The following is a 13872-nucleotide window of genomic DNA, read 5'->3' as shown; positions in this document are numbered from 1 at the left end:
CAAAATCACAAGCCCGTCTCTAGGGCCCGGAGAGGACAGAGAGGAAACTCGGGCCCTCCTTCCCAACCCAGCAAAGCAACACGGGAACACGGAGGCCCGGACACACCCACCTCCCGTCACCGTCCACAGAGGCTCTCCTGCCGCAACTCGTTTTTTAGCGGGGAAAAACTCTTCCAAAGCGACCGTCTCGCTCTGGACACAAAGAATACGAGTATCTGCCTTTAGCATCCCATGCTCAGCCATCCACTGGGAGGGGACAGGCCGCTCCCATTAAGGAATTTTGTACTCAGCTAAACACAAACACAAAAAGAGCCTAGCCGGGTGCTCCTCCAGCTCTGAACTACCCCGCTCCTCAAGGCCGGACTCCGAGCTCCACAAAAGCCGCCCCTGAACACTCCTCGCCCCCCCACTCTTCCTCCGCTGAATAACGAGGGTTGCCTCAGGCTCCGAGCCAGGCAATTCTGCACCACGTTACATACGATTTCGTACTGTTTGCTAAAATTACATACAGCCTTGTGCTGTTCCCTAATTGTTTCAGGTATACAGATGCCTTTCTCCCCCAAATAAGATATGTCAATTACTTGAGAAGAAGGCTTATAGTTTTATTCCTCAATCGTCTGTCCCATCGGGAAACAGCTAACACGCCCGGCAAGAGAGACCCTCCGGAAGGGTGGCGGGGGGCTCAGTGCTGCGAGGCTCCCCGAGGGGGGTGGGGGAGGGGCCACCCAGCCACGGCTCCCCCAGCACCTGGTGACCCCCGCAGGCCTGCTGCCGGTTCAGAGCGGCATGTCCTGCACCCACAACCTGCCACACGAGCCCCCCGCTAGCCCCTCGGCGGCTCCTCTGCCCGGCACCCTCCCGCCGCCACCCCCAGGAGGCAGAAGCAGCTCACACAAGGCCGTGCGGCTCGGCTGGTGCTCTCATTTAATCAGGCTGCTGCGAGTGGCTGGCCAAAAGCAATAAGGGCATGACTGAGAGACTGTGGGAGTTTAATCTAAAAAAATTAATAAAAAAAAGGGGTCTACCTTTTAATAGGGCCCTAATTACCCAACTCATAGGATCAGCCCAAATGAGATGGGAGTTTATTTCGGGGTTTTTTTTAATTATTGTTTTTTTTATATATATATAAATTGCTGCTATGTGTTTTCTTTCCTCTGAGCAATTATGCGGCAAGTACGTAAAGAGGGGGAAAAATATTAATTAAATATAAGGTAATTGTAGAGTTGGCCTGGAGAGAATGAGTCTGAACTCTGGACAATCGCAGGCTACTAGGACTTGAAGACCGCTCAGGGCCTCCCAGAAAAGAAAGAAATAAAAATACAACCAGCCAACAAGCAAGTGCCCAGAGCAGCAGGAAAAGCGCCGGGCGGAGGAACACCAGCGGAGCACAGCGGCTGCAGGGCCCCGCACACCAGACCTCGGCAAGGCTGCCAGCTGCTCGGGGCTCTGCTAGGAAGAACCTCCCGGAGTTCGTCCAGTCGTGCCCCCCCAAAATGGACCAGCCACTCTTCTGGTGACCCGCAGTTAAACCAGGAGGTCAAAATTTAAGAGAGACCGAGGAAGTAGAGGACGGGAGAGGACTCTCACGCTCAGTCTGGGCACCAGTCCGCAGCCAACCACAGCCTCAGCCCAAGGGCACCGGGGCCGGCCGCGTGGGGGACACGCGAGCGCCTGTCGGCGAGACTGGCAGCGCGCAGTCTCCTCCGGCTTTCACGCCGCCGCTGCCGCCGTCATCTCCAGGGAGAATTCAGGCAAAACCAAAAGAGTGACCTGAGCCACTAGGGGGGGCGGGGGGGGGGCGGGGGGAGCGAGCCGTGCGTGCCAACGGGTGACCCGGAAACAGCAGCCCTCTCCTGAGACGGCCCGGCAGGGCCCCCGTCGCCCTGACCTCGCTGCCGCTCGGACGAACCCACCTCCCCTTCCGCCCTCCTGGAAAGCCTTGGACCAGGCGAGACTTTGGACTTGCTCACCCCTCCTCCCCGGCCCAACATCACGCCCCCCAGCCCCCCGCCCCCGCTACTGCCGCCAGAGAGAGGGGGGAGGAAACGAGCGCGGCGGCACGTCCCCGGGCTTGCTGTCAGCATCCGGAGAGAAAAAGCTCTGAAACCCAAAGCTGCCTCCTCCGTAAAGCATGTCTGGTGTGTGCGGAACGGGTGTCTCTGCCCAGCCGACAACAGGCACTCCTGGGCTGACAACAGGCCCAGGAGTGCGAAAGGGGGTAACAGCGAGGCAGGGAGGAAGGCACTCCGGCTCGGACCCCAGAGCAAGAGCCTCCCTCGGGAAAGGCACCTCGGCACCCAGGAGGCCTCTCCCCGCCAACAGTGCGAGCGGGTGCTGCTGGCAACGACCATCCCTCACCGAACTGCTGACCAGGCGAAACAGGGCTCCCTCCCGCACCTGTCCCTCAAAGGCCACCCGAGGGCCTCTCGCCCTTTGGAGCGGAGGGTGGCCATTCCAGACCAGCGAGCAGCAACTTGGTGAGACCGAGCGACCTCACCCCGCTCAGCCCCCGAAGGGTTCAGGCACCTCACTGATCAATACCGACCAACAGCAAACCAAGTGGTGCACCGCCCCCCCACCCTGCGGTGGGGGCGTTCAGTTCCAGGAGCGCCCGGACTTTCCCGAAGAGACCTCACGGCTCCATTCTGGGCCTGGAGGCCAGAAAGTCGGAGGGCAGAGGCCACTGCTGTGGTGTGCCTCCACACAACCCCTACTTTTAAAGGGACATGACTGATGGTCGTGAAACTGTGGGTTTCCTGGAACTCACGCTGTATGTGGATTAGAGAGTGACCCACAGGCAACCGAGGTGCTTACCAGTGGCGCTCGGGGCATCACATTCTCACTTCCCGGAGGGGAGCTGGGCTGCGGAAGAGAAACAGAAACAAAAGTAAGATCACAGCGCCACCCGATGGACGTCGACAACTAGAGACACCCTCCTCTCCAGCCACACACACACACACACACACACACACACACGTCGTTTTCATGCTTCTAGCCTTTTTCCTCACTGCAGAGTGTGCTGGGTGGGCTGCCTGTAAGAGGAAGCCCGGAGAGCCTGAAGCTGCGGGGCAACGGGAAGAGACGCCTGGGTTCAATTCGCTGTCAGCCCCTCAGGAAGGCGGGGTTAGGCTTAGCAGCGCCCAAGGCCAGCCACTGAGCAGCAGGGGCTGGGGGCCATCACCAAGTCCATGGAAATAGCAATGTCCAGAGGAAAGCTTGAAGCGAGAGTGAAACCTTTCTGCCACCTCCCAGGTGCTGCCCGGGAAAGGCAGAGCTAAAGCGGAGAACCAGATCCAGCCACAAGAGGGCCCCACTCGCTCACACTCAGGGTTTCCTCTGGGCAACCACCTGGAGGCGGGGAGTGAGAACCATCTCCCAGGGCTCCCCCACCAGTGCCTGTGGACACCGACCCGCAGCGGAAAAGGAAGCCTGGCTTAAATCCTTTTTTAAAAAACAAGCTAGTGACAGGCAGAAGGATTAACAGACCCGCCGGCAGGCAGGCAGGCTGCACTGGGGCCCCTCGCCCGGCTCTAACCTGGTCTGCTTCCTTCTCCTCTGGATCCCTCCCTCACCCCCACATCTGCCTTCAACCCCTGGCTGATCTTCCCAAAATTCAGAGAAAGGGAGAGACAGACAGAGACAGATAGAGACAGACAGGCGTGGAGGAAATTTACAAATCTCCAAAAAGACCAGACAAGCAGTTTGAGAGAGCTGTGTCTGGTTTGCTGCTACTGATGTTCAAGCCAATTTCCAATTACCTACAGATAATATCCAGACAAGTGCGGCTCCCGTGCGGGCCTCGGGAGCCAGCCCCACCCCCGCCCCCCTCCCAGCTAGTTCAGACGGCTGGGCTAGGCCTCCTAGGGAAACGACCAGGAGGCAGGGAAGGGAAGAGTCCAGGACACAAAGGGTCCCCAAGGTCTCCTTATGCCCAGTTGTCCCCACACAGCTGGCACATGGCACAGCGGTAAGGACTCCATCTCCCCATCCAGAGTCCTGTCCCGAGAGCCCCTTCCTGTCCTGGGACAAGGCAGCCGGCGTGGAACTCACGGGCAAGTCTCAGGGAACGTGATTTCTTTCCCTCCCTCCCGGGCTCGGGGGCTCCCAAGCTCCTGCATCCAGATCTCCAGTCCAGGCCCCCCTGAGTTCCACATCCAGCCACCTGCCTGCCCCCCTCGGACCTAAGTCCACGGCAGATTCACAGTCCTCTCCCGCTGAGGGGATGGGACCACCTCCTACCAAAACATGCGAACGAGAACCCGCAGGCCGTGCCAACAGTTCCCTCTGCCTCCCTGGCCAGAGCCGACGCACCGTCAGGTCCCGCCAGCGCTCCTTCCTAAACATCCATGGAATCAGCCCACCCACGTCCCTCCACGGCCAGTGCCAACAGCACGGCCCAAGCTTCCAAATCTGCCGCCTGGCCTCTCTGCGGTAGCCTCCTCCTCGGCTCACCCACACCCAGGCTGGCTCTTCCAGGTCATTCTCCGCGCTGCAAACGGACTGTCGTTTCCAAGGAACAACTCACAGGAACACTCCCGGGCCGGTCTGCAAGGCCCTGCACCTGCTCTGACGACACCGCAGCCCCGTGGGGGGCCGCGCTCCCCAGCTCTGCCCGCAGCAGACGCGCTGGCCTTGGCCTCCTCTGTCAACCGGGCCCTTGCACAGGCTGTCCCTCCCTTTCCCTCTGACCATCTAACTGGTCCTTCAGAGCTCAACTCAGTCACTTCCCCCGTGACAGGCTCCAGGCTCCCTACCTTCCGTACGCTGACAGCCTGGACCTCTCCTTCTCGGACCGAGAACTGCAGTTTCACAGGCGCGACCACTGCCCACGCCCCTCACCAGATCATAAACTTGAGAACTGCGCTTGCTCTTCGCTGCCCCTCCCCCCCCCCCAGGCAAGGACAGCAGCGGGCCCACACCAGGCCTTCCAGGGACACCTGCGCAGGGACCGAGGGGCGGTGAAGGGGACAGCAACGGTCCCAGCTCACCTGAAGGGGCCCCACTCTGAGGCCGACCATCCTTCTGAGGCTCCTCCCTTCACCCCCCGTGGGTAATACACTAAGTGCTGACATTTCCTCGGCTCTTCCTCCACTGAGTTCTTGAGACAAAGTCATGGAATTGTTGCTCACGAGGAAATTGGGGCAAGATCTGAACCTTTCTAATTAAGCAAAATAATCAAGTTTTGTTTAGACCACATTTTATTAAGCAACAACCTTAATACTGCCCCACAAATAATAATGTAAGTTTGTGACCACATAAAATAATAATGTAAGTTTGTGACCACGTGCACATGGCTTTAATATTCTGACTTATTCTGACTTAACCCAAAACTTTCCTTCGGAGAGATCACCAGGGAACGTACCTTAAATTAATTTATCTCTTGAATAGCTAATATTTGCCAGAAGAAAAACTTTAATAAATAGTACGCAGTACCAAGTAAGTCTCTTTCATAATATACATTTTTGTACCTTTTAAAATTATGCGCCATGTAGCTGTAATTTGCTAATGTTTTTTAATTTAAGTATTAAAACAATATAAAATAAATTTAAATATTAAAAAATTTTTAGCCCTGGCTGGTGTGGCTCAGTTCGTTGGAATGTCGCCCCATATGACCAAAAGGTAGTGGGTTCGGTTCCAGGTCAGGGCACAGACAAGAGGCAACCGATCGATGTTTCGCTCCCTCTCTCTCACTCCCTTGACCTCTCTTTAAAATCAATAAGCACGTTCTCGGGCAATCCCCCCCACACTGATGCTAGCTCCTTATATATTCTTCCAAGGACATTCAGAGGGTGTAAGAAGTGTGTGTGTGTGTGTGTGTGTGTGTGTGTGTGTGTACGTGCCCCCACCAAGGAACTTCAAACAGCAGCACTCTCCACATTCCTCCAAGTCTGGCTCCCCCGAGCCCAAGGGGGAACAGCACACCGAAGCCAGCCCTCCCCGAACTCCATCTCAAGGCTCCTGAGGGAGGAGCAAGGCACAGCGCTGCCTGCGGCCGGTCGGCCGTTCATTCTCAGCGAACGCACGGAGGACTTCCCGCCAGCTGGGGGTTGCCCAACGCTGATTACATGCCAGGTAATTCTCTCCCATGTGTTGAAATATCTGCAATCTGAAATGGTCCATCCCCCATTTCCTGACTCATTGTCCTGCAGGAATCTGTCTTGACGACCAAAATGACCTTCATCCTTGCTGCCCACCATAATGATTTCCTTGGTCACACCATCTGAAACTCTTCACTGGATAACTAGCTTGTTACCCCTCTCTCCCCACTACATTTTAAGCTCCTTGAAGGCAGGAGCTTCACTTCACTGAAGGCTGATCTTCAGCACGGACAGCATCACTGGTGCTTAATAAACATGTGCTTGGTTTTTTTAATCTTAAAAAATAAAAATAGCCCTGGCTGGCGTAGCTCAGTGGATTGAGCGCGGGCTGCGAACCAAAGTGTGGCAGGTTCGATTCCCAGTCAGGGCACATGCCTGGGTTGCAGGCCACGGCCCCCAGCAACTGCACATTGATGTTTCTCTCCCTCTCTTTCTCTCTCTCTCTCTCTCTCCCTCCCTCCCCTCCCTCTCTAAAAATAAATAAATAAAATATTTTTTAAAAAAAAGAAAGAAAAAGAAAGAAGCCCTGGCCGGTGTGGCTCAGTGGATCGAGCGCCGGCCTGCGAACTGAAAGTTCGCCGATTTGGTTCCCGGTCAGGGGGCACACCTGGGTCATGGGCCAGGGCCCTGGTTGGGGGCGTATGAGAGGCAACCAATTAATATTTCTCTCCCTCTTTCACCCTCTTTCCTCCTCTCTTCTCGAAAAAATAAATAGTCTTAAAAAAAAAAAAAACAAAGAAAACACTCTGTACACTGTGCACATAACCCCAAACGAAGCAAGCACAGGACAACCACCGACCCTGTCCGGTCTGTCCCCGGGACATTTCGCCTGCAGCCGAACGCACACCTGGCCCACTCTCAGTGCAGTGCTCAGCCCCCGGGCGGAATCGCCCCTGAGGGGCATTCGAAAATGGGTGGAGGCGTTTCTGGTTGTCACACCATCCAGGGAGTCCCCATTTAGACGGCAGGGGCCTGCGAGGCTCAATATCCCGCAAAGCAAAGAAGAACTGCCCACCCAAACCACCCACGGGCCCCATCAGGGTGCCCTGACCCTCCTGCCTCCTGACTTGTCAGCGCCGAGTCCCCAGCTCACACAGGCCCACCAGTCCCACCAGCCCAGCTCTTACCAAGCCCAGCACTTCTCACGCAGCTGCCCCTACGTGAACCCCCTTTGAGTGGCGGTCTGTTTTCTGGCTGGGGACAAAGCCCTGCAAATGAAATTCCAGCCTGACCCTGGAAATCTCCACAGAGTGGTCTATGATGTTCAAAACAGCAATACTACTACCAAGGCTTAAAAACCCCAGCTGAGGTCTACTGCTGAGGTCTCCTGGGCAGGCGTAAGAAGCAGACCCTAGGGGGCCGCAGGCAGGGTCCCCGGGGGCCAGGCTGCAGAGAGCAGGAAGGGAAGAAGGGCAAAAGGAAGAGCCTGTTTTAAAAAGGAGATGGGCAGTCAAAAAAGACACAGTGGCAGAGAGAGAAATGCTTTCAGTGTGACAGACACAAATGCTCTCCGTCTCCAGCCAGAAGGTGTTCCTACTGCTGACCCTGCTGCACAGCGGGGAGCCCCGCCCCCAGCCCCCCCCCCCCCGGGGCACGCACAGCTTGGGTTTGAGCAACCGGCAGCACACCCAGGTCTAAGGTCCAGGTGTCCTCATGCAGCACCCGCCAAGTGACTGCGTAACTGCGGGTATGTCCTAAACCGGACTGGCCTGTGTCCTTTGCTGGGAAGAATATGATTCAGTTCAGCAAGTAGTTCTTTAAGCAGCACTGGTAGAGCGGCAAGTGCGTGGACTCCGGCATGAACAACCCAGTGACTGTGGCCACGCTGTCCCACCCTCTGAACCTCGGCTGCTCATTCACGGGCACAAGGGGAACACCACCAGCCCCTGCCACTCAGGATGAGAGGCGGGGAGAGAAGCCACAGTGTCACCGCTCTGCTCCAGTCCCAGCAACAGATGGCTGCTCTGCAGTGGAGGCACGGGGACCAGATCCACCTTCCCGCTGCAGACAGCCGGAGGGCCCAGTCCAGGGAACGGCGCCCCTGCCGGCAGACCCTGGGCAGCGGGCAGCACGGGGCTGGGACTCCTGGCAGGACACAAACAAACAACGTGAGCCCTAAGGTCACCTGGCGGCTGCCGGGAGGCGCATTCCAGGCGTGGGGCGGGGGGCTGTCCCAGCAGAGCACGGCGGTCCCCCGAGCTGAGGAAACGGGCTGGAGTTCACACAGGACGTAGAAGAATCAAAATGGACCAAAAGTCAACACCCACCAGAGCACAGCTCAACACCCCGCACGGACCGCAAAACCCCATCCTCAGCGACGCAAAACCACAGCCTCCAGCCGAAAACCTCAATACGTGTCAAGAATCGGGAAGGTGTGACCCATAATAATGAGCAAAATCAGGAAAAATAATTAGCGGACAAGAACATTAAAACAGGGGTTATAACTACTCAAGGATCTACCTCAGGAATGAGTATCGAATCATTATACTGTATACCCGGAACCAAGATAATGTTGAATGTCAGTTACAGCTCAATTTCTAAGAGGAGATTTCAGCCCCGGCCAGGGGGCTCGGGGTGGGTCAGAGCGCCGGCCCACGCACGCACGGAGCGGCTGTGGGTGCGACCCAGTCAGGGCGCAGGCCTGGGCTGCAGCGCGATCCCCTGCCGGGGCGGGGGCCACGGATGGACACCTGTCTGTCTGTCTGTCTGTCTGTCTCTCCCCCCCACCACCCCCTCCTCTCTAAAAAGCAACAAGCACATCCTTGGGTGAAGATCAAAATAAAATAAAATAAATGCCTGTTTAAAACAAAAAGAATTTACGAGAAAACTTGAGCACAGTCAGGAAACACACACACGCGGCATAAAAGGAAACAACACGCTTGGCAGCAGCCCCCGGGACAGAGCGACCCCCGCCGCGGCGCACCGCGCCCCCTTCCTCTGCACCCGCGTGGGACAAATCGGGCGTGGCCGGGCCTGAGACACTCCGCGGGCCTGAGACGCTCGGCGAGTGGGACGGAGGGAGACGGAAACGCAAGACAAAACTCCACTGCCCCCCAAACGACCGACCCTCCTGGAGCAGCGAGCGGGCAGGTTGAGACGAGGGCGGAGGAGTTTACATGGCGGCGCTGCCCCTTCTCACGGGGCAGAGCTGACAACGAGGCCGCCCCTCTGCCTCGTCCGTCTGCCGGGCCCCTCTGCCGCCGGCTGGCCGAGAGGGAAGGGAACGAGCGCGCCTGCAGGTGGAGGAAGCAGCTGGGTGGGCCGGCGGGGAACCTGGAGTGGAAACCAGGCTGGTCCCCGGGGTCCTGCAGGCTGTAAGGTGCAGTTTAACCAGCGTGCCGTTTTCTTTTTGTTCTTGTTATTTTAATGAACTGGAACATTCAATTTTAATAGATAAATAAAAAGTTTTCAAACCAAAAGGAACTGGAACTTCCAGAGATGAAAAATATAATATCTGAAATAAAAATCTCACTGACGAAGGACAACAGACTAGATACTGCAGAAGGAAACATTAAGTGCATCTGAAGACATGGCAGCAACAATGGACCAAAATGAAGAACAAGAGGAGGAAAAAAAAAAAAGACTAAAAAAATTTTTTTGGAAGAAATAATAATGACTGAAAATTTTCCAAGTTCGATGAAAACTACAAACTCACAGATCCAAGAAGTCCAACAAACTCCCAGCAGAGCAAACAAGCATGCTAAAGCACATCATAATCAAATAGCTAAAAACCCATGAAAAAGAGGGAAAAAATACTATGACAGCCAGAAAAAAAAAAAAAAAGAAAAACATTACCTACAGATATTACCAAGATTAACAGTTGCTTCACACTTCTGATGAGAAACTATGCAAGCCAAAAAATTAAATGGAAGAATATCATTAAAATGCCCACAGGAAAAAAATATCAACTTAGAATTCTATATCCAGTGGCAATATCTTTCGAAAATAAACACAAAATTAAGATGTTTTCAGAAAGAAAAAAAGGTCTGACTGGCGTGGCTCAGTGGGTTGGGCACCAGCCTGTGAAACAAAAGGTCGCCGGTTTGATTCCCAGGCAGGGCACATGCGTGAGTTGCAGGCCAGGTCCCCAGCAGGGGGTGTGCGAAAGGCAACTGATCAATATTTCTCAAGTATATTGATGTTTCTCTCCCTCTCTCCCTCTCTTGCCCTCTCTCTAAAATAAATAGACAAAATAAAATTTTTAAAAAGAAAGAAAAAAAAGCTGGAAAAATTGGTCAACAGTATACTTATACCACAAAACACGTGAAAAGAAATTCTTAAAGCGGAAGGAGAAAGGAAAACAGCAGATGGAAACTTAGTCTACACAAAAGAACAGAGTCACAGATTATGAATGTGCTGGTAAATACAAAAAAATGCTTTAGATATATATTTTGATCTCAAAAAGATAATTGTATGATGTCCTGTTAGGTTTATGACGCATGTGGAAGTAAAGTCAGTAATGCTACTAGTGTAGTGGGGGAGGGGCCTAGAAGCACGCTGCTGTTAGGTTCCTACGTTACATGTTATTGGGAGAGTGGCATTTGAAAGTAGTCTGTGGTAACTCAGTGTAAAAACATATTATAAACCTTAGAGCAATCACTAATAAACAAAAAAACAACCAAAAGAGTAGAAGTACAGCTAAACCGACAGGAGAGATAAAATGAAATCCTAGAAACATTCTATCCAAAGGACAAAAAGAAAATAGGGAACAGAAATCAGATTAAAAAAACTGCAAGATGGTAGGCTTAAATCCATCCATAAATGAAACACTCTAATGAGAAGACAGAGATGATCAGACTGGATGGGGGAGGGGGGAGCAAGCCCTAGCTGGATGCTGTCTGGGAAAAACCCACTTTAAGGAGAAAGACACACGCAGGTGAAAAGCCAGTGCATGGGAAACGTCATCCCATGCAGACACTAATCACAAGAAAGCTGGAGGGGCAACATTAATCTCAGACTACTTCGAAGTAACAGATAGTGCCAATGATAAACAAGGACGTTTCAAAAATAAAGGAGACAATCAAGAAGACATAATAATCCTTAATAAGTATGCACACAATAACAGTTTCAAAATACATGAAGTCAATCAGACAGAATTAACAAGACAGACAAATCCACAATTACAGCTGGAGACATTCCTGATCCTCTCCCCTCAGTCAGAAAGTCAGGAAGCATCCAGAAGGGTTAGATAACACCATCTCCCACCGCAGCCTGGCGTTCGCAGAGCACTCCGACAACAGCCCAATACACTCCATGTTCAAGTTCGTAAGGAACACTCACGGAGACAGACCACAAAAGAAATTTCAAATGAAAAAGATTTGAAAAAGTCAGAGTACGATCTTTGACCACAGCGACATTAAACTAGAAATAAGTAAGAAAAAAACCTGGAGAACTCCCAGATATTTGGTGATTAAACGACAGACTTCTAAATAATCTATGGGCCAAAGAAGAAAACATTGGGGAACTGAGAAAACACTCTGAACTCAATGAAAATGGAAACCGTATCTAAACTGCAGACTGCAACTGCAGCAGTACTTAGAGGAAATCTTACTGTTTTCAGTACTGACTTTAGAGAACAGGATGGAAAAATAAGAGCAAAAGAAATCCAAAGTACATAGAAGGAAAGAAATAAATGATATAAAAATTACAAATAGAGAAAAATCAAGTAAGAGCTGGTTTCTCAAAAACACTAATTTCCTTGAGCTCGGGCTGCGAACCAAAGTGTCACAGGTTCAATTCCCAGTCAGGGCACATGCCTGGGTTGCAGGCCAGGTCCCCAGTAAGAGGGTGCTTGAGAGGCAACCACACATTGATGTTTCTCACCCTCTCTTTCTCCCTCCTTTCCCCTCTCTGTAAAGATAAATAAATAAAATCTTTTTTAAAAAAAAGGAAAAAATAAAATACATAACTAAATAATTTAAAATAAAAATGACTATAAATCAATATCCCTCATAAACATAAATATAAAAATCCTTTAACAAAATATCGGCAAACCAAATCCAGCAATATATAAAAAGGATAATACATTATGACCAAGTGGAACTTTTCCAATAAACACAAGATTGGTTTAACATTTGAAAAATCAATCAACATAAATCACCAGATTAACAGAACGGAGGAGGAAAACAGTAAGATCAACTCAACGGGAAGCAAAAAGAACACCTGACGACACTCAGCAAACTAAAAACAGGAGTTGAGCCCTGGTGGGTGTGGCTCAGTTGGCTGGGGCGTCGTCCCGCAGACCAAGAGGTCACAAGTTCGATTCTCAGTCCGGGCACATGCACAGGCTGGGGGTTCAGCGATCAGAGTTTCTCCCTCACATCAATTTTTTCTCTCCCTCTCTCTCTCCCTCCCCTCCCCTCTCTGTAGGAACAATAGGCATGCCCTCGGGTAAGAATAAGAAAATACAGAGAAATTTATATAAATAAATAAAAGTTGAATTCCCTCCACTTGACAGAGGGCACCTACAAAAAGGCTGTAAGCTAAGGTCACATTCAAATATGAAAGACAACGAAGTTCCCCCAAGATGAGCAACAAGGCAAGACTGTGTACTCTCACTATTCCTTTTAACGTTGTGCTAGAAGTCCTGGACTACACAACACTGCAAGAAAAATGAAGGGCATATAAATTTGAAAGCAAGAAGTAAGGCTGTCTTTATCTGCAGATAACACTATCATCTGCAGAGAAAACATAAGGAACCTACAAAAAAGCTATTAGAATGATGAGTTTAACGAGACTGCAGAAATAAAGCCAACATACGAAGTTCAATTTTATTTTTATGTACTCGTACTGAACAATTAAAAATGAAATTTAAGAAGCAAAATCCATAAATGCAATAGCCTGCACAAATATGACATATTTATACAGAAATGTAAAAGAACGTGTACATGACCTACACACTCAAAACAAAAAAAAAACCACTAGGAGGAAACTGAAAGAAGACCTAAATGGAGACATTTACCATGTTAATGAATTAGAAGGCCCAATATTGTTAAGATGTCAATTCTCCCACAAATTGATCTATAGATTCCACATAATCCCAATAAAAACTCCACAAACCTTTTTCGTAGGAACTGATAAACTGATTCTATGGTTTATATACAGATGTAATAGACTAAAGCTAAAACAATTCAGAAAATGGATACAGTAAGAAGACTTTATCAGATTTCAAGATGATTTGATTTGCACTAGGACAGACACATGTATAGACAAATAGAACAAAATAGAGTCCAAAACTTTATGTATATAATCCGTTTAAATACTTGACAAAGGTGGCAAGATAACTCGATGCAGAAAGGGTCATCTGTTCCACAAGCGACGATGGAACTGATATCCATATGCTGAAAAAACGGACCTCAGCCTTGACCAACAACGCACAGGAACAGACGCTCTCCATCGCCTATCATCGCAGAAACGCAAACTCAGACCGCAGTAAAACACCACTCCACACGCACCAGAGCGGTGCACACTCAGAAGGCAGACGGCACCACGCATCGGTGTGAGCACGGGGCAACTGGAACTCTCACACACGCAGGTGAGATAGAAAACTAGGACAACTTTGCACTCAGGCAACTTGTCATAAAGCTAGACATGCAACTACAGGACCCAGCAATTACACCCACAGGTATTTACCGAGAAAAATGAGCCCTGGCTGGTGTGGCCCAGTGGATTGAGTGCCAGCCTGCAGACCGAAAGGTTACCGGTTCGATTCCCAGTCAGGGCACATGCCCGGGTTGCGGGCCAGGTCCCTGGTTGGGGATGTGCAAGAGGCAAC

At 51.3% G+C, this 13872-nt stretch overlaps 1 protein-coding gene across 1 annotated transcript in view; it reads right to left on the bottom strand.

Annotated features, from left to right (window-relative positions):
* PEX14 (peroxisomal biogenesis factor 14) overlaps positions 1–13872 on the bottom strand; it is a 129799-nt gene that overhangs the window by 108799 nt on the left and 7128 nt on the right. Inside the window, exon 2 of the mRNA XM_045860050.1 lies at positions 2815–2862. Within this exon, the coding sequence (XP_045716006.1) occupies positions 2815–2862 (48 nt within the window). The remainder of the gene's footprint in view (positions 1–2814; positions 2863–13872) is intronic.

This window comes from Phyllostomus hastatus, unplaced genomic scaffold, assembly GCF_019186645.2.
Source record: "Phyllostomus hastatus isolate PE091 unplaced genomic scaffold, TTU_PhHast_1.1 phas_scaffold_182, whole genome shotgun sequence".
NCBI lineage: Eukaryota > Metazoa > Chordata > Mammalia > Chiroptera > Phyllostomidae > Phyllostomus > Phyllostomus hastatus.
The sequence above is the reverse complement of the archived record's forward strand: the minus strand, read 5'-3'. Positions and strand labels throughout refer to the sequence as shown.